Source organism: Mustela nivalis (assembly GCF_964662115.1).
Source record: "Mustela nivalis genome assembly, chromosome: 6".
In the NCBI taxonomy this organism is placed as follows: domain Eukaryota; kingdom Metazoa; phylum Chordata; class Mammalia; order Carnivora; family Mustelidae; genus Mustela; species Mustela nivalis.
The window spans coordinates 48145065-48170767 of record NC_139025.1 but is presented as its reverse complement, the minus strand read 5'-3'; the positions used below and the strand labels follow the sequence as shown (position 1 = coordinate 48170767).

The 25703-nt window shown below is 36.4% G+C and overlaps 1 protein-coding gene across 2 annotated transcripts; it reads right to left on the bottom strand.

The window, feature by feature from the left end:
* Positions 1-236: 236 nt before the first annotated feature.
* Positions 237-25703, bottom strand: SAV1 (salvador family WW domain containing protein 1). Of its 2 annotated transcripts, XM_082735175.1 has the most exons (5): positions 24715-25703; positions 21489-21932; positions 11236-11506; positions 7889-8032; positions 237-1627 (listed from the first exon to the last, which is right to left on the bottom strand). In XM_082735175.1, exons 1-5 carry the CDS (start codon positions 24806-24808, stop codon positions 1426-1428), a joined length of 1155 nt encoding a protein of 384 aa, XP_082591301.1. In that variant the 5' UTR covers positions 24809-25703; the 3' UTR covers positions 237-1425. The 2 variants fall into 2 exon arrangements, with proteins under 2 accessions (XP_082591301.1, XP_082591302.1); XM_082735176.1 differs by lacking the exon at positions 21489-21932.

Genomic DNA, 25703 nt, shown 5'->3' with positions numbered 1-25703 from the left:
GAATGATTAAGATAGAAGAGTATGTGAGAGTTCATAAGACATATAAGCTTACATCCTAGAAAGTTTGATTACATGCTCTGAAAAATAACTTTTCCAACTGATAAAATTTTACCAGCTTATTTTCATTTTTCAATATCCTTTCATTATACACTGCATCCTTTGCTTTTGGACCTTCTGAATGGAAAAACCAGATATTTAGAACACTCTGTAAAAAACATGGATTCAAACATGACGCATTTAGTTTCCACAAAAATATATTTAATAAGCTTGTTATATAAAATCAAACATTTAACATTTTCAACATTTAATGAATTCAAACTCACTGATAACTAACTGGGAGTGCTCTGTACTTTCAAAGATTACCTAAACTAAAAATATATTTACATATTTACAATACATGTAAATGTAACTGAAGAGCTACTTCAAATAATGTTGAAATTCACAGAATTCTACAGGCTGAAAGTGCCATAAATTTTTCTGTCATCAATTGTACTGCACTAATTATGAACAATGTCTTAACTATTAAAAGAAAGAAAAGTGGGAGGGAAATGGTAGGTTTTAAAGTTCTGTGACAAATCCTTAGAAGATAAAAAATACATAAAATCAATTTAATGACCAAGATTTCTTAATGAATCCCTGATTGTCATTTTTGGCAGCTCAACCCCATCTGCTGGGATGGCAGTGTGCCGTACGCTGTTGGGAACCCTCCACTGTCTCATTAGAGCCATGCTACTAAATGCTGTAAGAGCCCCGGTCAAAAGTAAGGAAATGACAGCAACTTTTGAGTGCTGTACACAGCTTTCCTATACAAGCTAAGACTTTAGTGCCTATATTTGTTCCTAAAAAATTAAGGGCCTTTAATCCTTTCATACCAAAAAATGTGTTCTCGTTTTAAAGGGGTTCTTTGTTTTGGAAGGGAACCCTATACGTTATATACTTACATTGATCACAATTAAGGTCCCAAGTCCCATTTTGTATTTTGAACTGCACAATGGTAACATTTAAACCACCTGATTCCAGGTACTATTCCACATGAAAGCAATACACATCTTTTTTTTTTTTTTTTAAATACTGCATAGGTTCTCCATTTTTTAAAGATACTGCTACTGTAAAAGTTTACCAAGTGATGATTTCCTATTTAATAGCTGGTTATAATGAGACATTTCTTGCTGCATTTTTCTCCACTGAGAATATTCAAAGCAGTTTCTAATATATAGCATTTAGAAGTGTTTGGTGTGTTGGCTCTCAAAATGATAATTTTTTTGCTCAATAAAATATTTTTAATAACAAAATACATGTAAAATTAGAATTTTATAATTTCCAAAAAGCTGCCTTTATTAACCAAAGTATTTGTTTGCAGTTTTTTATCTGAGAAAATATTTTAAAGCCCTTACAAAACTTAAATTTTATTTTTAAAAAATTAACTTAAAAATTCTTGCCATGTTGTTGGGCATACCACTGCTGTCTCTGCTTGCGGTTTTCCAATTCTGTGAGAAGAGCCTGTCTGTAGGCTTCATACATTTTAACAATCTGTTCCAGTTCTTTCATGAAAAGCAACTTTAGCATTCCCTGGTATGTATCCAGGTCAGCCAGCTGGAAGAGTTCCCACTTCAGAATGTGGTCATATCTGTTTTAAAACATAATCATGCATATGTTCACAACACATACATAAATATGTATTTACAGCAACAAACTGATCTATTTTTATAAAGATCAATTTTATTATATCTAAACAAACCATAAAGCTTTAATTAAAAATAACTGAGTTGTTAACTTACTTAAATATACTACTTTTTTAGGGAGAGAACTGCTGATACTACTTCATTCAATTGAAAAAATAATTTCTATATCAATTATTGTACTATTAACATTAGACAACAATGAACACAGATTTCAAACCACTGTGGTTCTATAATTTTAAAAGAATACATATTCTATGCTTATTCATAAGTTCACCTAAAGTTTAACTGTCAGAAAGTTAAGAATACTTTAGACCTTATTATCCCCAAACACAATACACAAAAATGGGCAAAGTCACTTGTGTTATTAGCGTTGACAAAACTTTCTGAGGAATGCTGTTCACTACTGCAGACAAGGAACTAAATAAAAGAGGAATGAACAGGAATCATCATTCATGGGCTCTTTTCCTGAGGTTGAATATACAGTATTACAACAAAATCAAGCAGAAAGGGAAGAATAAGTTCTTTTCAAAATGAGAGTCAGTAGATTGTAGAAGTATGTGGAGAAGGATGCATGCTCACTTGTATTTACATACATCTCAGAAGGCTTTTTAGTCTTCCTTCAATGATAAGATGATCCTATACTGACAGGGAAGTATGCAACAAAAAGGAGTAATTTACACTCTGAACTGAAAGGCCTGAAGACATAACTCTGATCTAATTTTTCCATCTTACAGATCACAAAACTAAATCTAAAGAGGCCATATATTTTTTGCAAAACTGTTCAGTGACCAAAAAATGAAAAGGCAGAGTTATGGACCAAATTACTTCAGCGTAATAGTTTTGAATGCTGAGATTAGATAAAGAACTTGAATGACAGCAGGTCATATACCTATATGATATTGAAACTGCCCTTCTGAAATATTACAGATATAATCAGGAGCTTTAAGGTCCCAAATCCCATTCTAGTAAATTTATTTTTAAGAGTCATTATAGTATTTCCTACCCATGATCCTTTGTTTGGTAATTCATTTAACATCTTATTCCAAAAGGATCCTCTAATATATTTTATAAAATGTTTTTTAAAAAGGGAAAGAGTAAACAAACAATAAACAGCCAGATTGTGCCTGGCACATTGACTTCTATTTCTGTACAACTTGGATACATGTAACCAGAATACCAGGAGCACAATATGCAGGACCACAAGATAAATATATCTTGTTGGATACCAAATTTACCCCCTTAATAACTCAAGTGCCACAACCTATTAATAGGTATATTTGGTAGAAAGCTTTATATTCTCTTTAGTGAGAAACTCCAACATAAATTAGAGATGCCATAAGAAGTACTCAATGAGCCTTTATGAAGTAACAGTTTTGTTTCCTGGAACCTCTGCTATTCATGCAGCTTAAGATCTTATTTGTTTGAAACAAGTTCCTTATTCCTAGCAAAAAATCTTAATCCTCGAGTCAGAATTCCATAGCTAATGGGCATTTCAGCAATGTCAACTGATTCAAAATGCTTAATTTATGCCAGTTGAACTATAAGAAAATTAAAGCTTATTTATCATCTGTGCTTTCTAGCAACGAAAAAGAGAGAAGATTAATTGGTAAATATCATACTTGTTTTAAGGTATGAACATCATTCTGTATAAACATTCAAGTTTTATAAAAAGGAAAAAAAAAAGCTTCAGGCAATTTTCTCACTTCCCAAGCACAGCATTTAGCATCAAAAATAGGATTAAGGGTAGAAGCAAAAAAATCAGAAAATTACAGAAAATCCTTTGGGACGAAGAAAATACGCTCTAGAAGGGCACAGATGAGAAAAGTGTGAAAGGTACCCATGTGCCTTCCAAAATCTTGCCCCTGCCATTTTTACGGAATTACTTCCCTTCTCATGTAATACTTCCTGATATGCTTGTTTTGTTTTCTTTTTTAGGAGAAATGTAAAATTCCCATTCTTTTCCTCTTAACTAGACAAATCATCTGATTCCCCAGGTTTAATTTTTAGTCACTTATCGTTTAAATATACAGGTAGGGGCGCCTGTATGGCTCAGATGGTTAAGTGTCATCAGACTCTTGATTTGGGCCCAGGTCATGATCTCAGGGTCCTGGGACTGAGACCTGGTGTTGGGCTACCTGCTCAGTGGGGAGTCTGCTTGTCTCCCTCTCCCTCTGCTCCTCCCACCATGTGCTCACTCTCTCAAATAAATCTTTGAAATATATATATATACAGGTGGGGCACCTGGGTGGTTCAGCTGGTTAAGCATCTGCCTTCATGATCTCAGGGTGCTGGGACTGAGTACTGCCTAGGGCTCCCTGCTCAGCAGGGAGTCTGCTTCCCTCCCTACCACTCATGTGCTCATGTGCACACTCTAATACATAAAATCTTTAAAATACACATATACACGCACAGATAAATCATTCAGAAAATAGGCTATAAACTATTTCAGTAGCCTATGCTTATTGTAGCACTTAAGCTGTTTTTCCTAGGGCAGTATTCTACTTATAAATAGCCCATATATGCAAACATCAACTGCTATAATCCTACAAATAATGTGTTCACCCTTCAATGGATGCAGTCTTTAAGGAGCCAAAAGTGCTGCTGTTTCCAGCTCCAGCGATCACGATGCACCCTAAGTCCCTTCCCCATGCCTGCCTCCTGTAACAGTGTGCCCACTCTTCCTTTCTGCCTTCACCCAGAGCTGGGGTAATGGTGATGCTGCAAGACTGCCAAGCCATAGGAGTAAAATACAATCCATCCCACAGCACTGTTGGGGACTGATGTTGGGGTGTGTGTGTAATGAAATAAATACGTTCTTGATGGTCTTTTTCCCGTTGTATACTAACCTTATCATTTATTCTGTAGTTCAGCTTGACCACAGTTTTATGATGCATTACAGACTTTTGTGAGCAGCTTCAGGAACATTAAAATTTAAGCTTTATTAAATTCATAAATAAAAATTTAGAATATAATCTAAGTCAAGTTTGGAAGTATATGCAAAAAGACAATTTAAAAATTTTTAAATTTCAGGAACTTAAAAGATTGGCAATTTTTAGCAAAAGGAAAAAACATGCTAGGTTTTTTGACTAAAACTTTTCCTTTTGTTAAGTAAATGATTCTTCATAATCTACTTCATAAATAACAAACAGCTCATCCTTTGTTGATAACAATATTAACCATTTCCACCTTCTTTAGAGACAAAAATTTTGGACCAACTAAAAAGCAACACGTACCTAAACCTCTCGTTTTAAGTTTTTAAGCAGTAAAGAAATACCTGTTCTTGTTTCAGTCTGGCTTATTTTGAGAGTCCTGACCTATTTGGAAAAAAAACTAAGTTGCTCATTTCTAAAAAGTTTTAAAGCTAGCTCACAGAACCAGAGTGGAAAGGGCTATAATCTTTGGGAGTCTGTTCTTTTCATAAGCAGCAAGGAATTCCATTTAAGTATGATCATTTTCCCCAAAAAGGAAAGCTTATATGTTATTTTTTTTTTAAAGATTTTATTTATTTATTTGACAGAGAGAGATCACAGTAGGAGAGAGGAAGGGAAGAGATCACAGAGAGAGGAAGGGAAGCAGGCCCCCTGCTGAGCAGAGAGCCCGATGTGGGACTCAATCCCAGGACCCTGAGATCATGACCTGAGCTGAAGGCAGCGGCTTAACCCACTGAGCCACCCAGGCGCCCCAGCTTATATGTTATTTCTAATGATGATTATAAAGTAGAAAGAATAACCTTCCTCAATCTTACCAACTCCCAGAAATAAGAAAATTTAACAGTTGGGCATATATTTTTCCAGATTTAAGGAAAATGTAAACATACATATTATATATGGCATAAAATCAGCATATGAACAAAGACTACAAATACTGGTAGGTCAAGTGGCATCAAAAGTGAAGGAAGCGATGGAAAACGGGTTTGAAAAGTCCACCTGCTATCATTCCTTACTCCATTCCCATACTGTATGGATAGGATCAAATAAAGAGGCTGCCGTGGGTTATCCCAGACACCAAACCAAGGTAAACATCTATGGATAAATGTGTACCTAATTTCAAATAAACTAAAATGAAACTTTTGAAAAGCATGGTTTATATCTTGCAAAATAATATCTATAATTAAAATGTTTTTAAAAATTACAGTGTCAGGGCTTAAATTTGACTTGGAAAAGAAGAACCAATGTTTTGGGACTAGAACCCTGGTAGATGGTTTTGTCTCCACATCAGACCAAAGATTAACAACTGTGAATTTACAGACCGAGAAGAATGTTTACATTGGCCAAAAATTAATAAATAATTATAGTAAATGACCATTAGCTTTATAAGAATGTTAATCTGGCCTAAATAAGTGAATCATAATCAAATAATTATGACACATATCCTTGAGGTAACTAACCATTCAAATTAAAAGCCTGAAAATAAGCTAATAAAAACAAATGGCTCTAAGCAAGAAAGATAACTTCTAAAATCACTAGACTAAAGCATACACATAAGCCTTTTCCCTGCCACTTAAACACACAGTTGGTAAATACATAATACGGTAAAAAAAGTTTAGATCAGAGTTGGTTTAACCTCTTGCATATTTTGTTTCAATGATCATCCTTTAAAATTATGGAAAAAGAGTTACTATTTCAAAAAAGTATATATGAAAGGTTTTACATTCCTTTTTTTTAAATATCAAAGATTTAATTTTTTTCCCCAATTCACTGTCCAATCATCTTAAACTATTTAAAACTCTTCTTTGGGCTATTTTATGCTATTAATTTTGGTTAAAAAAAAGAGTAAGGCTACAAAAACCAGAAACTAAATATTACCTTACAAAGTTGTTAAAAGTATATGCACTCATATATGAAATGCCTAGCAAAGTTTAAAAAGAATAGCTGCTCAGTATATATTTATTAAATAAGTTATTAATGACAAAAATTAAGAGTATGATCCTTGAAACTGGAGATAAAGGTTCAAAATCTACCACTTAATAGTTGTATTTTCTTAGCAAAGATAGAGCTTCCATTTTTTTTAACCTGTAAAATGGCTTTTAGAAAAATTATATGAGATAACATATGTAAAAGTTTAGCATCATAAGATAGAAACAGGAAGTACTGGATAATCAGTAACTATTTGCTTTCAAAAACTCTTTTCTGAAACCATGGCACTTTGTATATACCAGTGTTATTAATCTTTATCATGTTGGGTTATTGATCTGAGTATTTACTTCTGTTTTCCCAGAACAGAAAAGGCAGCTTTCATTAATTCATGATTGTATTTCAAGAATAGTGCCTACTATGTCACCCAGTAAATATCCTCAATGAGCCTGGCAAATTCACAGTCATCTTTAAAAACTAGCCCACGTATTTTCTTCTTCAATGGAGCTTTCCTTGCTCTAGTCATATCATAAGAAGCCCTAGTAAGTGCTTATGCAAAGCAGTCACCATGCCATGTGCTTGAAAATGCATGATCACTTAACCCCCATAGCTCAGTAGAGAGGAAAAAAACTTGGATCTAAGTTCAGTGACTTGCTCAAGGTCATTCAGTATGCAGGTGATGAAGCCAGAAATCAGACTTCATTTCCTTCCTGAATGATCTTGACCGCTATTCTATACCTCTACCCCCAAGAATCATCATCATCATCTTTACTTAGCTCTCTTAATGTGCAAGGTATTATCATAAAAATACTTTAGATGCTCTATTTTATTGAATTTCCAATAACCTTAAGAGTAGGCACTATTCCTACCCCCAATTTACAGAAGACAAAACCAAGTTAAGCACTCTGCAAGGAGATACACAGCTAAAAGGTATCCGTGAACTCAAATCATCTCATCCCAGAACTTGCAGCCACTACCTGTATTATTTCAACATCCCTGTGTCCTGCTGCTTCATCCTTGTATCTTGGATTTCCTTGGGTCTGTCCTTTTATCACACGGTATATATCACTTATTTACAAGTTAATCTCCCCTACAAGGACATAAGCTTCTTACTATATCCCTAATATAACACAGGTCTCCATACAAAGAAAGTGAAGAATTAGTAAATGTTTGCAGAACTTACATTTCTAGTCAATAATTTTCAAACTTTATAAGCTGTGATAATTTTTTCAAGTAAAAGAATTTTTAGAAGCCCAATATTAAGAGAAAAAACACAGTGCTATGTGGGTTAAGCAGTCCAGGGACTTTGGTTCCACTTACCCCTCAACAAAACTATGTCATAAATTCACTTACTTCACAGGGGCTCGAGCATAAACCTGAAGCCAGTCAGGAATTTCTGCAGTGTGATATGGATTTGCAGGTACCAGAAGGGACTGATTTCTTTCGGTTTGCTGTGGCTGATATGTGACAGGAGGGGGTTGGTCATACCGAGGTACACTAAAAAAAAGGAATCAACATTCATCAGGATAAAGACTCTAAATCTAAACAAGAAATTGTAAAGAACAAATAATATTTAAATGTTTTTCAATGTGCCTTTTGCCCAAACTGAACTCCTTCTACCACCTTAAAAAACCACAGAAGTCTGACTTTTTTTTTAACCACACCATAAGGTGAAGTAAAATACACCTTCTTCTGGAAACTAGTAGGTCACTAGTGATGAATATAAACCCAAACTAAATATTTATAAAAAAATTTTTAAGATTTTATTTGAGAGACTGAAAGAGAGAGAAAACAACTGGGAGGAGGGGAAGAGGGAGAGGGATAAGCAGACTCACCCCTAAGGAGGGAGCCCAAAGTGGGGCTCAATCCCAGAACCCAGAAATCATGACTTGAGCCAAAGTCAGACACTTAAGCAACTGAGCCACACAGGTGCCCAAAATCTTTACATATTTTTAAGAGATTTCTTCTGTGTGGTATTTATTCTTTTCAAGGAACTTAAAAGGAAGCTATAAAAAATTTGGAGCTAATTATTACCTTTATACTGAGGCTTAAAACTTAAATAATAATTTTCAGTAATAACTAGTAATTAGCTGTAAATTTATACTGGAAAGGTTGACAGTTTCTCTCAAAATGAGAATGGATGCTTTCTTCCTCCTGTAGGCTGAAAAGGGGATTTGGAATATGTAGTACACTGGGAATGAGAACTGTGATTGAATTATCCACATTAATTATTTTCTGCTTTTACTACTTATGAGAGCATAAGTGAGAGTTGAGTTAGAGTTGACAAGAACCTATTTTAAATCACAGAGACTTAAAGCAAAAAAAAAAAAAAAAAGAAAAAGAAAAAAGAAAGAAACAGACCATGCTTTTAATTAGTTCTAATATCCTAACCGGTAGCACAGAGAGAATAGCAATAGGAGGAAGGAGTTATATGGGGAAAATGCTAAGGAAAAAAGCACTGAACCACTTGAAGCCTAAAGACTGAAATTTGGAAGGCCAAATGATCTATTCCAGAACAGAACATAAAACCGGAAGAGCCTGCTCCAAACATCAACATTTATGTGTATATCAGAAAAGGTCACTGCAATACTAAACTAGGATTAAAATAATTGTTAGGCTGTGATTAATACTTTAAAGATCAATATCCAGATGGCACTGCAATTTTACACTTATCTCTTCTTTCATAAGTAAGTACTAAGTAGGTACAAAGTGAAATATCCTTTGACAGCACAAATCAGGGGTGGGAAAGAACTGAGGCTTTGAAGACAGGCCTGAGGTTTTTAACCTCAGTTTGGCTACTTCACAAGTTATATGAATGTGGGCAAAACTGCTTCACTTCTCTAAGCTTCAGACTTCTTATTTGTAAAACTAGAATAAATTCATACCAAAGATGATTCTTCTCAACAATAAATGAGCTAGTATGTCAAGTGTTCTGTACAAAGATTAGCATAATAGAGACAATCATATTTAGTTATTAGTATTATCTATGTGAGTTTAAGAAAGATGTTTGTTCTCTCCAGTTTAATGTCTACAGAGCTGGTAAGAGTAGCAAATTGTGAAAACGCCTTGTAAACTATAACAATTCTATAATAATGTAAGGTTACTAATGATAAACAGAAAAGTCAGCTCGATATACTCTCAAATCTGGTTGTCTGGACCACAAAGTTTTCTGCCACCTGGTGAAAGCAATCTGTAATCATGTTTAGTTCTTTTTTTTTTTTTCTTTTTGCATTTTCCATCATTCTTTGTCAGCAAACACCTGGCTGCACTCCCACTATGTATCTGCCCGTGTGCTGGATGCTGGGACACAGCAGGGATAAGTGAAATTCATCCCTGCCCTTGATGGGGAACTGTGATCAGGTCAGAGGAGGACTCTAAATTACTCCCAGGTCACAGGCCTGAAAATGGAGGCCAGCAGCTTGCCTGAAATGGTTTAGAGAGTAGGCAAAAAGACCAGAGCCCAATAAAGGCAGAGAAGTTGGTCTGGCTCTTTTGAAACGGTGACAAGTTCAGCTGTTCAATTAACACTGACTGAATACCACTAAATGGAATCACTGGGAAAAGAAACTTTTCCAAGTTGAATGAATAAATCCAAATATGTAAAATGACACAATAGGGGCACCTGGGTGACTCAGTGGGTTAAAGCCTCTGCCTTCAACTCAGGTCATGATCCCAGGGTCTTGGGATCGAGCCCCGCATGGGGCGCTCTCTTCCCTTCCTCTCTCTCTGCCTGCCTCTCTGCCTACTTGTGATCTCTGTCAAATAAATAAATAAGTAAAATCTTTAAAAATAAATAAATAAAATGACACAATAATGATAAAGCTTAGTTTTCTAGGTGGTAATATTAAAGTGTATTTTCATAACAAGTTTAATGGTTTTAAAAAATGCAGAAGTCTGCTATAACTGAAGATCATATTATGCTAAATGATACTAAGAACACCTATCAACACACTGATGATATTCTACCTATTTTAAATCTTATGGCTCAGAGGTAGTTAACAGGAATTTATTTGTAATTTCATGACTAAACTGGTACTAGTTTTTTATGTACTTTGAAATCCTGTGTATTTTACGTTTACATATACGGCATACCGCAGTTTGGATTAACCACCTTTCAGGTGCTCAATAACTACACATGACAACTGGCTACAATATTCACAGGGCTAAAAATCTGGACATACTGAGACCTACTGATAAGCCCAAAGGATCACTGGTTACATTTATTGAACACATCTGGGATATTTTGTACAGTTCCAGTTTTCACTTTCTTGCCTGGCAGCAGTAAGAAACAGAACATAAAAAGTCAGAAATTGAATAAAGCAGATGCTATAATTCAGAAGTATATTTTGACAAATTAGGAGGGAGGTCTGTATTATTTATAGAAATTTAAATGGAAAGAGACAGAGGTTTTTAATTATTTCAATTTCTGGGTATCTACAATAAAAAACATTCTGGTATATTAAAACAGAATCTGATCATACGAATACTGATTGTGTTTTTGAGGTTGTTTTAAAAAGTTTTTTTTAATTATTACTAAAATGTATTTACAAATCATTACTAAGTACAAATTCAAAGAAAAATGTCATAAGCCTTCAAATATCAAACTTTAGGGTGCCTTTCTCTTTGATGAAAATATGAGCTCAAAATCTAACATTAGACAATCTCAAAACAAAAAGTTGAAAATAAAATTGATACTACACCTAGGAGCACAGGGATGCCTATATTGAGCCTTCTTATTTGTGTGATCTACATAATAGGTTCCGAATTCTGATGACTCAACTCGCTCCCATCCTGGAGGAAGTCCTTCTCGCTCAAGGGGATGGCTCCAATGAGTTGTATTTGTGTTGTGATCTATATAATATTTTCTCCCTCTCATTGTCCAGTCCACAGACCAGCCAGGAGGAAGAGGTAAATCTTCAGAACCATGGTTAGTTAAATTTCCTAAAGATGTAGCAGCAACTCTCCCAATACCTGAAGAGAAAGATAGAAAAAGAAGAAATAGAACAATTATTCAAAGCTAAAAATTATGGTATCTGTGAAATAGTCACAAAATTAACTATCCTAATTATACTCTTCTGTTAAAATTCAAGATTTTATAATTGTAAGTAAGAATTTTCATAAACTAGCCAGTATTACTAAAATTTAATTACAAAGCAAAGGAGGAACAAGACTCCCTGAAATTAGTTTTGGTTGATGCCGCTATCACCAGGCTACACAAACATTTAGCTATTAGCAAAGCTACTAAATATGTATACTGCTTAAAGAAAACTGAAGAAAATAAAATTTCACTACATTCAAGATTTAAGATTTGACATTTCACCTAAAACTAAAAAAAAAACAAAAAACAAAAAATAAAAACCAACTTGTAAAACTGTCCAGTTTATAATTTAAATATAATCTAGCTGTCCCCGAGAACCATTAAGTACCTTTATCAGAGATGCAAAATATAAGATTTTTAACATACAAAAATCAATTAAGTATTTGCATACTAACAACAACTGGAAACAAATTATACCACTTATTATAGCTCCAAAAAATCAAATACTTACATATAAATAAAATATGGAAAACAAATTATGTACAGAATCTGTATGCTGAAAACTATAAAACAGTGATGAAAGAATTAAAAGAACCTACCATATTAATGGATTAGAAGACTCAACATAGTTAAGATGCCAATTCTTCCTGAAATGACTTTTAAGATAATTCCAATCAAAATTCTAGCAGGAGTTTATGGTATAGACAGAAACAGTTGGGCTCTAAAATGTATATGGAAAGGCAGAACTAGGGAAGCCAAAACATTTTTAAAAATAAGAATAAAGTTGGAGGATTCATGCTACCTGATTTTTTTTTTTAAGATTTTATTTATTTATCAGAGAGAGAGAGGGGGAGAGAGCGAGCAGAGGCAGACAGAATGGCAGGCAGAGGCAGAGGAGAAGCAGGCTCCCTGCCAAGCAAGGAGCCCGATGTGGGACTCGATCCCAGGATGCTGGGATCACAGCCCGAGCCAAAGGCAGCTGCTTAACCAACTGAGCCACCCAGGTGTCCCGCTACCTGATTTTTTAAAGTAACTTCTATGCACAACGTGGGGCACAAACTCATGATTCCAAGTTCAAGAGTCGCGTGGTCTACCAACTGAGCCAGCCAGGTGCCCCTCATACTACATGATTTTTAAGACTTACTATAAAGATAGAAGTAATCAAGACAATATGGTATTGACAAAAGGACAGACAGATCAATTGAACAAAGAATCCTAAAATAGACCTACACATACACAATTAATAGATTTTTAACAAAGGTAAAAAGGCAATTCTATAGAGAAAGGGTAGTTTTCTAACAAATGATGCTGGAACAACTGGACATCCATACGCAAAAAAAAAAATTAATCACAATCTATACCTTCCTCCTTCTATAAAAATAAACTTAAGATGGATCATATACCTAAATGTAAAACATAAAAACTATAAACCTTTTAAAAGAAAAAGGAGGTTAAGTTTTTGTGACCTTTCATTAGGCAGAGCTCTTAACCATGATGCTGGAAGTACAATCCATGAAACAAATATTGAATTGGACTTTGTCATAATTAAAAATGTTTGCTCTGTGAAAGGCATTACTGTTTTTTAAAAAAATTTTATTTATTTATTTGACAGAGAGATCACAAGTAGGCAGGGAGGCAGGCAGAGAGAGAGAGGGGAAGCAGGCTCCCTGCGGAGCAGAGAGCCCGATGCAGGGCTTGATCTTAGGACTCTGAGAGCATGACCTCAGCTGAAGGCAGAGGCTTAACCCTCTGAGCCACCCAGGCGTCCCTATGAAAGACATTATTAAGAGAAAGAAAATCAAGCTACAGACTGGGAGAAAATTTCCAAATCACATATTAGACAAAGGAGTTTAATCTAGAACTCATAAAGAACTCTCAAAACACTAGGAAAGTATTTTAAATGGGCAAAATATGTGAACAGGCACTTCAAAGAAGATATTTAGATGGTAAATGAATAGAAAAAAAATGCTCAAATCATATTAACCATCAGGGCCACTGCTAATTAAAAAACCCCTACAAATTAAAACCACAATGAGAGGATAATACACATCTATGAGAATGGCCAAAAAAGAAAAAAAAAAAATCTAACAACACAAGTTGTGATGAGGAGGATATGGAGCAACTGAAGCTCTCATACACTGCTGGTGGAAATGCAAAATACTTCAGCTACTCTGGAAAACACTTCAGCAAGGTCTTACCAAGTTAAATGTGTTTTCCATATGATGTAGCAATTCTATTCCCAAATATTTAACCTAGACAAATGAAAATGCTTCTTCACACAAAAACCTGTATGGGGAGGTTTATAGTGTTGAAAAAGGAAAAAACCCACATGTCCTTCAAGAAAATGAGTAAACTAATACAATCATACAGTGGAATCTACTGTAAAAAGAACTAAATATCGATATATGCAACAACATGTATAACCTCAGAGGCATTACACTGAGTGAAAGGAGCCAGCCTCAAATGGCTGTAAACTGTATGATTCTGTTCATATGAAATTACTGCAAAGGCAAAACAACTAGGACAGAAAATTATGGTTGCCAGGAATTTGGGGCAGGATGAAAAGACTAAGCAACTGTCATAAACCAAAGAACACTTACTACACAAAGGGACAGCAATGACATAATTTTTAGGAGTGAATGAAATGTCCTATAAACTGTCTAGGCATTACATCAATATAGATAGAGATATATATCAAAATTCATAGAACCCTGTACCTTAAAAAAAAAAACCTTAAGTTTACTGTATGCTATTTGGGGGAGGGCGGGAGGGAGAATAACCTGGCTGCATTGTTTTATTCTCACATAAGAATAGTAATTGTATATAACTAATCACACCAAAATTCAAAGACTCATTTAGTTTATGTCCATAGGTTAGTGGGTTAAGCCTCTGCCTTCAGCTCAGGTCGTGATTTCAGGGTCCTGGGATAGAGCTCCGCATTGGGCTGTCTGCTCAGCAGGGAGTCTGCTTCCCTCTCTCTCTCTCTGCCTGCTGCTCTGCTTGTGATCGCACTGTCAGATGAATAAATAAAATCTTAAAAAAAAAAAAAAGACTAAGCAACTGTCATAGACAAAGGACACTAAGGAGAAATGACAACTGCATGCAATGTAGTACTCTGATTGGATCCTGGAACAGAAAACTGACATTAATGAAAAAACTGGTGAAATCCAAATAAACCTTGGAGTTAATAAAACATTCTTGACTTCAGAGACACTAAAAATAAAAACCCACTGTTTACCTTTGGAGGTAGCTAGGGTGCCAATTCATCATCTTAAAAACTAGTAATAAAGAGAAAGATTTAGTATTTATCCTTTCTTATATGAATAGCAACCACATAATTGATGAGAGATAGTTCTTCATTATAGAAGTCCAACTAATAGAGAAGAGATGACAGAAATTAGAGTATCACCCTCTGTAACATCTAATAAGATACTGGATCTAGCCAATGATCATTAATGGTTATCAAATCAACAGGTAAAAAGGCCAATGGAGAACTTCATGATGAATGAACTGTGCTGATATCTGATCCCATCATCAATTTTAGGATCAAAAAGAGAAATTAGTCATTATGTGTCTCTGGAACTAATGCAGCAGAATGTATACAACAGCCTCTATGAACTATTTTAGCAAAAAGAAAAATGCAAGAAAGAAAATAAACACAATCACAGTATTGTTTGAAAAGAAAGGCATATACTTCTAAAACATATGGGAACTATAGAAAAATAAAGCTAACAAGCCTTTTGGTGAAACTGACCTTGGCTTCTGTCAAACTGCAACTGAAGGCTTATTTAATAAGTGTAGCTTAAGCAATTTCTGTACTTAAAAAAAAAATGTTTAAACAAAAAAGAAATAAGCCAATGTACTAAAGATATGTACATAGCAAATAACTTTAAAATCACATTTTAAAGCATGCAATGGCTTTATATTTTCTCATACTTCCATCATTAGAAATGTTGTACTACTGGCCATAACATAGAAATTTTTTAAAAAGTTAAAGTCAATTCATTGTACTCGTACTGACTTATTCATAAGAACCATAAATTTTTTGCCCAACAGAGGTTCCCCTAAAAATATACAAACAGATTTCTAAATACAACATTTTTAAAAATAAAAACTCTTGGGTGCCTGGGTGGCTCAGTGAGTTAGGCCTCTGCCTTCAGCTCAGGTCATGATCTCAGGGTCCTGAAATCAAGGCCTGCATTGGGCTCTCTGCTCAGTGGGGAGCCTGCTTCCCCACCCCCTCTCTGCCTGTCTCTATGCCTACCTGTGATCTCTGTCAAATAAATAAATAAAATCTTTTAAAAAAAACCTCTTATAGTAAAAAATAAATAAAAAGGTACAAACTTTATTAAAGATTATTAAATTATTATTAATTATTAAATATTATTAAAGTTGTGAGTTTTATTAATCTGCTTAGAAAGTCCAAACTTCCATATACTGAGCTTGCCTAAATCTAGAAACACATACACCTCTCCATTTAAACAGTATTAGGTACCAAACACCAAATTTAAACTAAGACAAAATGTGAAATTCATATTTAGAGGAAATACAAAGACCTCTCTGTAGAAACTCTTATTTTTCAGAATTAAACCTCAACAATTTGATACGGGTACAAAGATATCCTCAAAGTTCTTAATAGGTTCATCAGCTTTACCAATGCCATGTAAAATCATGATTCCTAACCTTTCCATGATACACTCCACCTTCACTTTCCGAAAGTGCCACGTACACTTATTTTTTTAGACTATTTGGGATAATTTTATAAAACCTATTGAGAGGAGGATGTGCAATACAAAAAAACTAAAAGTGAGATTTAAAACAAAACATACCTAGTAATAAAATAGGTCTAGAAGACAGGAAAAATAAAGCTCAATCAAGCTCTAACACATGAGACCTCTGCTCTAAGTTCAGCCAGAAAGTTGAAATTTCAATAGCCAAACATGTCAAATCTGGAAAAAGCAGAGAACACATAATGCTCTTATAAAAGGCATGAACACTAACAGTTACGAGTGTCTCCTCTGACCTGCCCCTTTTCCAAATGTATTATTTCATATTCAAAAGAGCCCTATAGATGATACTATCACTATCAATTTATAAATGAGGAAACAAAGATTCAAGTAAATTATTTCCAGAATGATAGAACTGGTATACAAGTGACAAAATTATTACTAACAAAGTAATCAACAAACAAAGATCAACTGTAATTCTTCAAATAAAAGTATGACTGTCACTAATTTAAAAAAAAAACAAAACAAGCCACCAATTTTGAATTCAATCAGTGGAAAAATTTAGGAACCTGTTTCTGAGATACAAGGGAAAAAATTAGTTTTTCATTTTTTCAATTAGTTCCAGAAAAGAATGAGTGGAATTCATAATGTTCAAAATAACTTCCATTTGTAGGAATTAACTGCACAAACACCTTCCATTTATATAAAGTAAGGCATTCATAACTAAATACATTATTTCCCAAACACAACGATGAAGTATTATTTTGTCTTTCTACCAAGAAATATCTCTGAAGAATTTAATCTCATACAATCAGGCAGAAGATATCTGTGAAACCTATGCCTATAAAGCTCAAAAATTCTGGTTGACTAATTCTGTAGTGGTTACAGAGAATAAAATGGAATCTGGAACTCTAATGAAGGTCCACAAGCTTCAGGGTAATAAATGCTAAACACTATAGCCCATGTTACAATTAAGATGTTGATAAAGAGATCTACGAGACCAGTGCTCTAACCCGAGCTACGGAGCCCCGCTTGATAAAGAGATCTAAAGAGATCTACCTTTTCTCCTCTTCTGCAAAATAATATTACAAATAAAGTTGTGTCCCTAAAGATTATTAACCCCTTCTCAAAAATGATTCTGAGTTCCTTAAATAATTATGCATTTCCTGGAGTAAACATTACTTCCATGTTTTTGTAAAGGCTGACACTTTTCAGCTTGATTTTGGTAACTTGATTTCTTTAGTCATCTTTAAAAATAAAAGTTTTAAAAGTCCATTACTTAAAACTGTATAGAACTAAATTACTCAAATGCAAAACAAAGGAATTCATTCTGCCTTTAGTATTCCAACTGAAGACTTCCTGTTAACAGCCAAATTCCTTCCTTTGGCACATAGAGTAGGTGCCTGCCCATTACACTGGCCAAAATGTTAAAGGTCAGATTTCACAGCTAAACCTAAAACTCGGTAGGCCCTGAAACCCCCTGAAATATCATATAAACGGTTTTGTTATGATTTAATGCAAGTGGTATATCCTGCCAGTTACTTAAGTCTATGTAACTGGCAGGATATACCACTTGCATTAAATCATTACCAAACTATTTTCTTTCATATATTCTTAATGTTTACTACCTTAGTAACAATAATCAAAATTTAAAAGTTGTGAAAATAAATCTATGGCACATCTTTACCCTCCCACAAATTTACTTTCTCCTTCTCATTCCCTGTAATTCCTTGAATTCTCTTCAGCATTAATCTTGAAAATATGGTAAGTTTCAAATTTTTTCAAGATGAATTCAAGAAACTTCCAGCTATTGTTTCATATGCAGATTTTTTTCCTTCTGGAAAAGACAGCTGATAGGCTTTTCTGCTTGGTTAGTTATTGGTTATTAATCATTCTCTGAAATTTAACGGATTCCTTCAAAGAACTGGTTTTTTCTAAAAGGTAAAACATTAAATCTTATGCTCTGATGTAATTCTATTAAGTGAAATTTCTCAAGCATATTACCACTCTAATAAATGCAAATCTTTCTTTAAAATGACTTAATTTGAAAAAGTATCCAATTAACTTGTATTTTATTTATCCCTAACTCATGATTGGAAAGTTTTGAAGTCTGTCACTAAACTTATAAAAAGTGTCAGACTGCCTCTAAGAGAGGATCGGTAGGAATTCAGTTCTAGCAGTATTTCCTCAATGATACTTTGTGAACCAGAATTTTTAAAACAATATTTTAACTTGGCATTATCAATTCCTCATACTTTCATTTAGGCAGAAAAGTGTTATGAGTTATCAGTGATACCTGAAATATAAATATACATGATAAAAGTAAGTGTGAAGAACAATCTGTATTTATGGTAAGCTGTGTTAATCTTTTATTCCTGATACTCGTCAGCCACCAAAACTGTCTGAAGACTCCAGACTTGAAATCTCTGGATTCATTCACTTAGTCAACCATTTACAGAGGCAAATGTCTATGCTAATCCTATCTGAATCTTCTCTCTTCCTTATCTCTCATTTCCCATTTGAGGCCAAGTCCCATCAATACAGATGTGTCCCACTTCTCTTTCTAAATGTTTGCAGCCTGAGTTGGGTCCTCATAAGCATTTAAAATAATAACCACCAATGCACCAAATGGAAGATTATTAAGTCAATGGAACTCGTAAGTAGCATATAACATTAAGAAACTCATTCAAGTAAAAAGGAGGGATATAAAACTGTACAGAGTATGCCATTAAAAAGATGAAGGAAATAACATATATGATGAATCTCTCGCCTGATGGGCACTTTCCCTTAACTTTTCTGTTTTTTGCAAATTTTCTACAGCAAGCAGTTATTACTCTAAAAAATGATTTTTAAAAACTTACTATTTTGGTTGGCTAACAAATCATTTCTGAGGTTTAAAACTATTTAATATTATAAATAGCCAAAATAAACACTATAAATAGCCAGTATGCAACTGTTTAATCCCTTAACCTAGACACTCTTTAAAAACAAAAAGGCTCTGGGGTGCCTGGCTGGCTCAGTCCGTGGAGCATGTGACTCTTGATCTCAGCATTATGAGTTCGAGCCCCACTCCGTAAAGATTACTTAAGGGAAAAAAAAAGTTAAAAAAAAAAAAAAAAAAAAGGACACTCATCCATGCTCATTTCTCTATGCCTAGAAAACCTTTCCTCTTTTATGACCCAAAGAGATTCCAATGTCAGCTTTCATAAAATAAGATGCTTTTACCAACTATTCTCCATTATTCCTCAATTTTCCAAACTTCTGATTTACTTCTCCATAATTTTCATTTTCTCCTTTCCTCTCCAATACCACTGGTACCCAAAAAGTCATCTTTTCTCTAGCAATCTATCCTGAGTACAACCAATAATCTTCAAATACTGCCTTCATAAAATGACTTGTCTTTGAAATCTGCAATGGCTTCTGTTTGACTCCAAACTGTTTAAATCCTTCAGATTGTTGCTGGACCACAAATCTCCATTCTACCTCATATCTTCTTTCTTCATATTAGTAGAACTACATAGTTCCTTCGATTCACACGTTCACTCTGTTTTCATTGGCCTATTCCAAATTCCTTATTTAAATGCCTTTTCTCTGCCCCATTAATCTAAAGTCCAAGCTCAAAGCAAGTCCTACCTCTTTCACGAATCATTCTTAAATATTCTAGCCTACCCTGATCTCTCCTCTGACTCCCTATTGCACTTACTGTCAATAACAGTGTTCTGTGATTACTGTGCATCTATTGGTTTTGTTCCCCAAACAAGATACCAGAAAGCAGATGCCAAAAATGTCAGAGAAAATGCTAAACACATAAATGATTAATACTAAATGAATAAGGGGGCGCTTGGGTGGCTCAGTCAGTTAAGCCCTAGGTCAGGACACAATGGACATGGAGCCTACTTAAGATTCTCTCTCCCTCTTCTGCCCCCTACTCACCCAAAATACTAAATGAATGTTTTCTACACTCCTGCTCCAAACTGTTTGTTTGTTTGTTGTTGTTTTGAGAGAGGGAGGGGAGGGAGGGAGAAAAAGAGAAAGTTAAGCGGGCTCCACAGCCAGCATGGAGCCTGATGCTGGGCTTCATCTCCTGACCCTGAGATCCTGACCCAAGCCGAAACACTTTGAGCAACCCAGGCACTCCTCCAAACTGTTTTTAAGGAACCTTAAGTTTCATGGGTTAAAAAGTAAAGTGTATTTATTCTTATCCTACCAAGATTTAAAGCCTGCAACTTAACCAGGAAAAAAACAATTAGATAAAAAAGTTTAAGTTTCAGCTTGCTTCAGTTTATCTAGTGTAATCCAATACTCTGGGAATAAAGTAGAACTATCCATTTCTCCTGTCTCTTCTGCTCCTTGTACAAGTATTCCCAAGTTAGCAAATATGGCAAACAGATTTTAAAAAATCATATGGCCAGGGGTGCCTGGGTGGCTCAGTGGGTTGAGGCCTCTGCCTTCGGCTCGGGTCTGATCCCAGGGTCCTGATCCTAAGGTCCTAGGATGGAGCCCCGCATTGGGCTCTCTGCTCAGTGGGGAGTCTGCTTCCTCCTCTCTCTCTGCCTGCCTCTCTGCCTACTTGTGATCTGTGTCAAATAAATAAATAAAATCTTTAAGAAAAAATAAAATATAAATAATAAAATTATATGGCTAATATTTTTATTACTAAAAGAACAAAAGGACAGACTTTCATTTGAGTCTTTTTGACAAACCTGGGAAATAATTATTGACCTAGGCAAACAGTTTTGTTAAGAGAAACAGTGTAGGCTGTAGCTGAGGAATGAAGCAGTTGCCCCATGGTATTTTTTGCCATGCCCAATTCTTCCTATCCACCTTTCCTTTCTCTGGTATAAGTCCAGGTTCTTTGAAACCCTAACCTTCCCATCTTACCAAAACTAAACCTAGATTCAATCCAACTGTAGACATTAAATTCTCTGGGTTTTCAAGGTTAACAGTCTAGATAATCTTTGGGTGAATACTAAATTTTTATAAAATGAATTAATAAAATAAATGGGCACAAAATTCTTTCACTCAGCATAGATTACTAATTATTTGTAAGCTGGCTTAGCAAAACCGGCAAAATGGAAAAGTATTTTTCTGGGAGTGTGTGCGTGGTTCCCAAGAAAATCCAGAAAAAAAGCACCTTTTTAATTGTTAATAAATCTAAACTAATGTAGGATTTGTAATTTTAAGTTACCTGAAGCATGTCTCCCCTGATTCTGTGGCATTCTTTGGAAGAGATCATGGTTGTATTCATAATATCTATAGTCTTCATGTGCACGATCTCCAAGTGGGCGCCTTCTCTGACCATCGAAATAATTATCTGAATAATAATATCGGGAACCAGAGTCTCCATTTTCAACAGCAAAATTAACTTCTGTTAAAAATGACTGAGAAGAGCCATACTCCCTAGGGACATCTGCTAGACTCCGGGCAAGATAAGAAGGTGCAGACAATCTGTTGCTTTCTCTTCTCATTATTTCATGAGGTGTTCTTTGAATTGGAGTTCTAAGAAAACTCTGGTTTCTTGAAACTATTCCATCTCCAGAAGCTGAAAAGGCATTAGGACTTGAATCTGGCAGACAGATATCAGTTCGTCTTGGAATTGTTGGACCATGCCGAATAAATGAAGGCATGAGATCTACAATAAAATAAAAAACAAAGAGTAAAATAACCACGTCGGTAAGTAATAATTACCTTTTTCAAAAGTTGTTCATTTATATCTATTACCCCCCCAATGCAAAATTTCAATGGACTTGAGCAAACACAATTTAAAATTCTAATTTATGATAGTACCTGGGTATTTTAGAATTAAGGCTAATTAATACCTTCCCATGCAAATGATTTTATAATTTGCACGAACGTGGTATGTGTAAACTCAGTCAGAATCAAACGTATTCTGCATAACACTATATATAACATGATGAAATGTCAGTAAGCTTAATTATGGTTAATGAAATACTCATGAATAAATGTGTAAAAATAAGAAACAACCTAACAAAATTTAAGATTTTTTTTTGCTGATTTCACTTCATTTTCAAAATTCCCAAAAATCCTTTTACAAGCAAACACAATTTCAAATATAAAATAGAACATAATGCTATTCCCAAACATGTAAAAGTGGATTCCTTTAAATAGACTTTAAAATAATCTGATTTCCCCTCAGAATTATGTAATACCAGTACATAATCAAATGCTGGAAAGTAAAAAAGCTTAGGTATGAAAATTAAAAAATAAAAAAATCTCATTTCAAAGAGGTACACAAATGTTCAAGCAGTTCAAAATATGCCAAACCTGAAACTACCACTCCCTTAAGAACAAGTAATTATAATTCAAAATAGAAGATAACAGTGGAACAATGGCCTTCAGGATATAGTACTTCTGAATACAGAACTTAAGTGGCTTAGACATGCCAGGTTACAAAGCAAATAACTTCGTAACCTGAAAAATATTAGATTTGGAAACTTTTATTCATTTATTAAGTACACAATATTAAATAGCACTGATATTAATAAGGTTCAAAAGCTAATGAGACAGGAATTAATAAGAATAAATTTATTAATAAGAATAAGTTAATAAGAAATAAATTTGCTGTGAAGTATGACTTACATGGGGTGCCTGGGTGGCTCAGTCAGTTAAGCATGGGACTCTTGATTTTGGCTCAGGTCATGATCTCACAAGCTGTGAGATCAAGCCCCACCATGGGCTCTGTGCTCACCAGGGAGTCGGCTTGAGATTCTCTCTCCCCCTTCCCTCTGCCCCAACATGAGCTCACTGGCACTCACTCTCTCCCTGTCTCAAATAAATAAATAAATAAATAAATCTTTAAAAAAATAATAATATATAGCTAACATATTTCATGATTTTAAGTAATGTTTAATAAAGTTTATTTGCAGCAAACTGCAAGCTATCATAAATTTAGCTGAAAACCTAAGAGCATATGTGAAAAATAAGCTTATTAAAAAAGGTATAAAAAAAATCAATTCTCAGGGGGCACCTGAGTGGCTCAGTCAGTTAAGCCTCTGACTCCTGAGTTCAGTCCTGATCTCGGAGTGCTGAGATCAAGTCTCTGTTCAGCACTCAGCAGAGTCTGTTGCTCTCCCTCTCCCGCCACCCCTCCCCTTGCTCAGGCTCACTCTCTCTCTCCCAAATAAATAAATAAATCTTTTAAAAAAAGAAATCAACTTTCAGGGGGTGCCTGGCTGGTTCAGTGGGAAGAATGAGGGGCTACTGATCTCAGGGTCGTGAGTTCGAGTCCCACACTGGGTATAGAGATGACGTAAATAAACTTAAAAAATAAAAATTAATATGCTAATTACTGATGTACCCACTGATCTATCTTGTTGTTCTATAAGAAAGCACTGAAAATACAAGGATAAATCTCTAAGGCTGATGATGCAGTTATTATTTAAAAAACATGCTCTTAACACCTTTCTGTGTGATCCTGGGTAAATACTAGGAACCTCTATGAACAGCTTTCCCAATTACAGAATGAAGTAATGCTTAAGTCACAAGGTTTGTAGGAGCTTCCAAGAAGGGCACTTACACAAAGTGCCCGCTATGCAGTATGAACATCTAAATATTAGTTCCTTACCTCACAGATGTTCTAAACACACAAGCAAGAATTAAAAATTCAAAGATTCAGCTGAGAAAGCAGAGTCAAATGCTTAAACTGAAAAGTGTGGCGGGGAGGCACCGAGAAACTATTAAAGTTAAAAAAAAAAAAATTTCTTGGCAATTTCTCCTGAAGTACGATAGAAATTTTTGCGTACTTCGCCTTTTTTTTGGGCGGGGGGGGGGGGGGGAGGAGTCCGGGAAGGAAGGTGGTATTTGAAGCAATTCTCACTTAAACGCCCAAACACACATGATTTTCGCTTTTCTAAGATCTGAGACTGTTGATGAGGCTTTGGAGAGCGGCCACAAAAGGGACGGTCAACTGTCACCACCTCCTCACGTCTACAATCATCAGCGAAAGGGCTAAGGAATTCTACCCGAGTTCGCACAACTTCCTGCACGGACGGGTGACACCCGAAATGTTTGCAAACACAAGGCGTATCTCTAAGTATCTAGAAGAGGAAGAAGTGGGCCCCAGTCAGATCACTTCCACCTCTTGTAGCATCAGGGAATCAGCAATTGAAGAGTTTCCGAAAGAACCTCTTCTAGTACTCAAAATGAAACAACACTCCGCCCCGGGGCGAGGAGAACGGGAAAGTTTGTTATTTTCAGGGAGGCCCACGGGGGAAGGACTACTCTTAAGTTTCTTACGCTTCGTCGGCTTTCAAACAATGACCACCACTTCGGGCACAATACACTCTTCACAGAGACCAACAGGAAAGAAAAGCCGCGGGGAGCCGCGTCGCGCGCCCGCCAGGCTCCCCGCAGCCGCTCGGGCCAGGTGTGGGTACGCCCCGCCCGACACTCACTCCGGAGCAGAGGCGACGTCTCTTTCTTCACGTACTTGCCCTGCACCTCGGCGGGCTTGGACACTTCGTTTTTGGTTTTCTTTCGGGACAGCATCCTTGTCGACGAGGCCCCAGGCCGCGTTAAGCAGCCTCTTTAGGGCTCCGCAAAGGGCGCCGGCCGGCCCCGCCGCCACCTCCGCCGGCGCCGCCGCCTCCTTCCCTCCCGAGCCGCCGCCGCCGCCGCCGCCGCCGCCGCCTCCTCCTCTCCGCAGCCCGGGGTCGCCCGCAGGGACTGCTGCATGTTCGGGGCGCTAAGCGCGCCGGCCACAGCTCAGTCGCTTGTCAGTTCCTTCCCGGAAAGATACTCGCTCCGCGATGCTGCCGGAGAACTCCGTGAGCTGAGGCCAGAAACGCCCGGCCAGGGCCATGGTCCGCCGAGGGCCGCCTAGTAACCGCTACCGCCGCTGCCGCCGCCGCCGCCGCCGCCTACGTCCCGTAAACTTTCCCCGCGACCGCTGGGAATTCTGGGAAACTCGACGCTGCGCGAGCGCCGCCGCCGCCCCTCCCCCACTCCAGCTCCGGGGCGCGGCTAGGGCTGCGGGTCGCCGGGCGGCGCTGTCAGCTAACGGGCCGGCCGCTCTGTCTCCTCGGAGGAGAAGCGCGTCTTGGTGGTCGGGGGAGGACGATGGGCCAAGTCGGCCCGACTAAGTGCGGGAGGCCGTCGCGCGCTCTGGAAGTGGAGCCCCTTCTACCCACATATGTTTCCCCGGGACCTTGAGGGAGCGGACGACGCCCCCCCGGAGAAGCGTTCCCGTCGTCATTCCTTGAGTGAGGACGTCCCTCCCGGAGTTTCTTGGACTGGTAAACTCAGGTCCCTGATAACGCTGAATGCGAGCAGAGTGAAGGACCACAACCCGCAGGCTAGTGCGGAGACAAATAACTCAAGATGCTTCTTTTTTTTGAAAACATTAATCTGTCCGGTACAAATTAAATACGTATAAATCGATCAT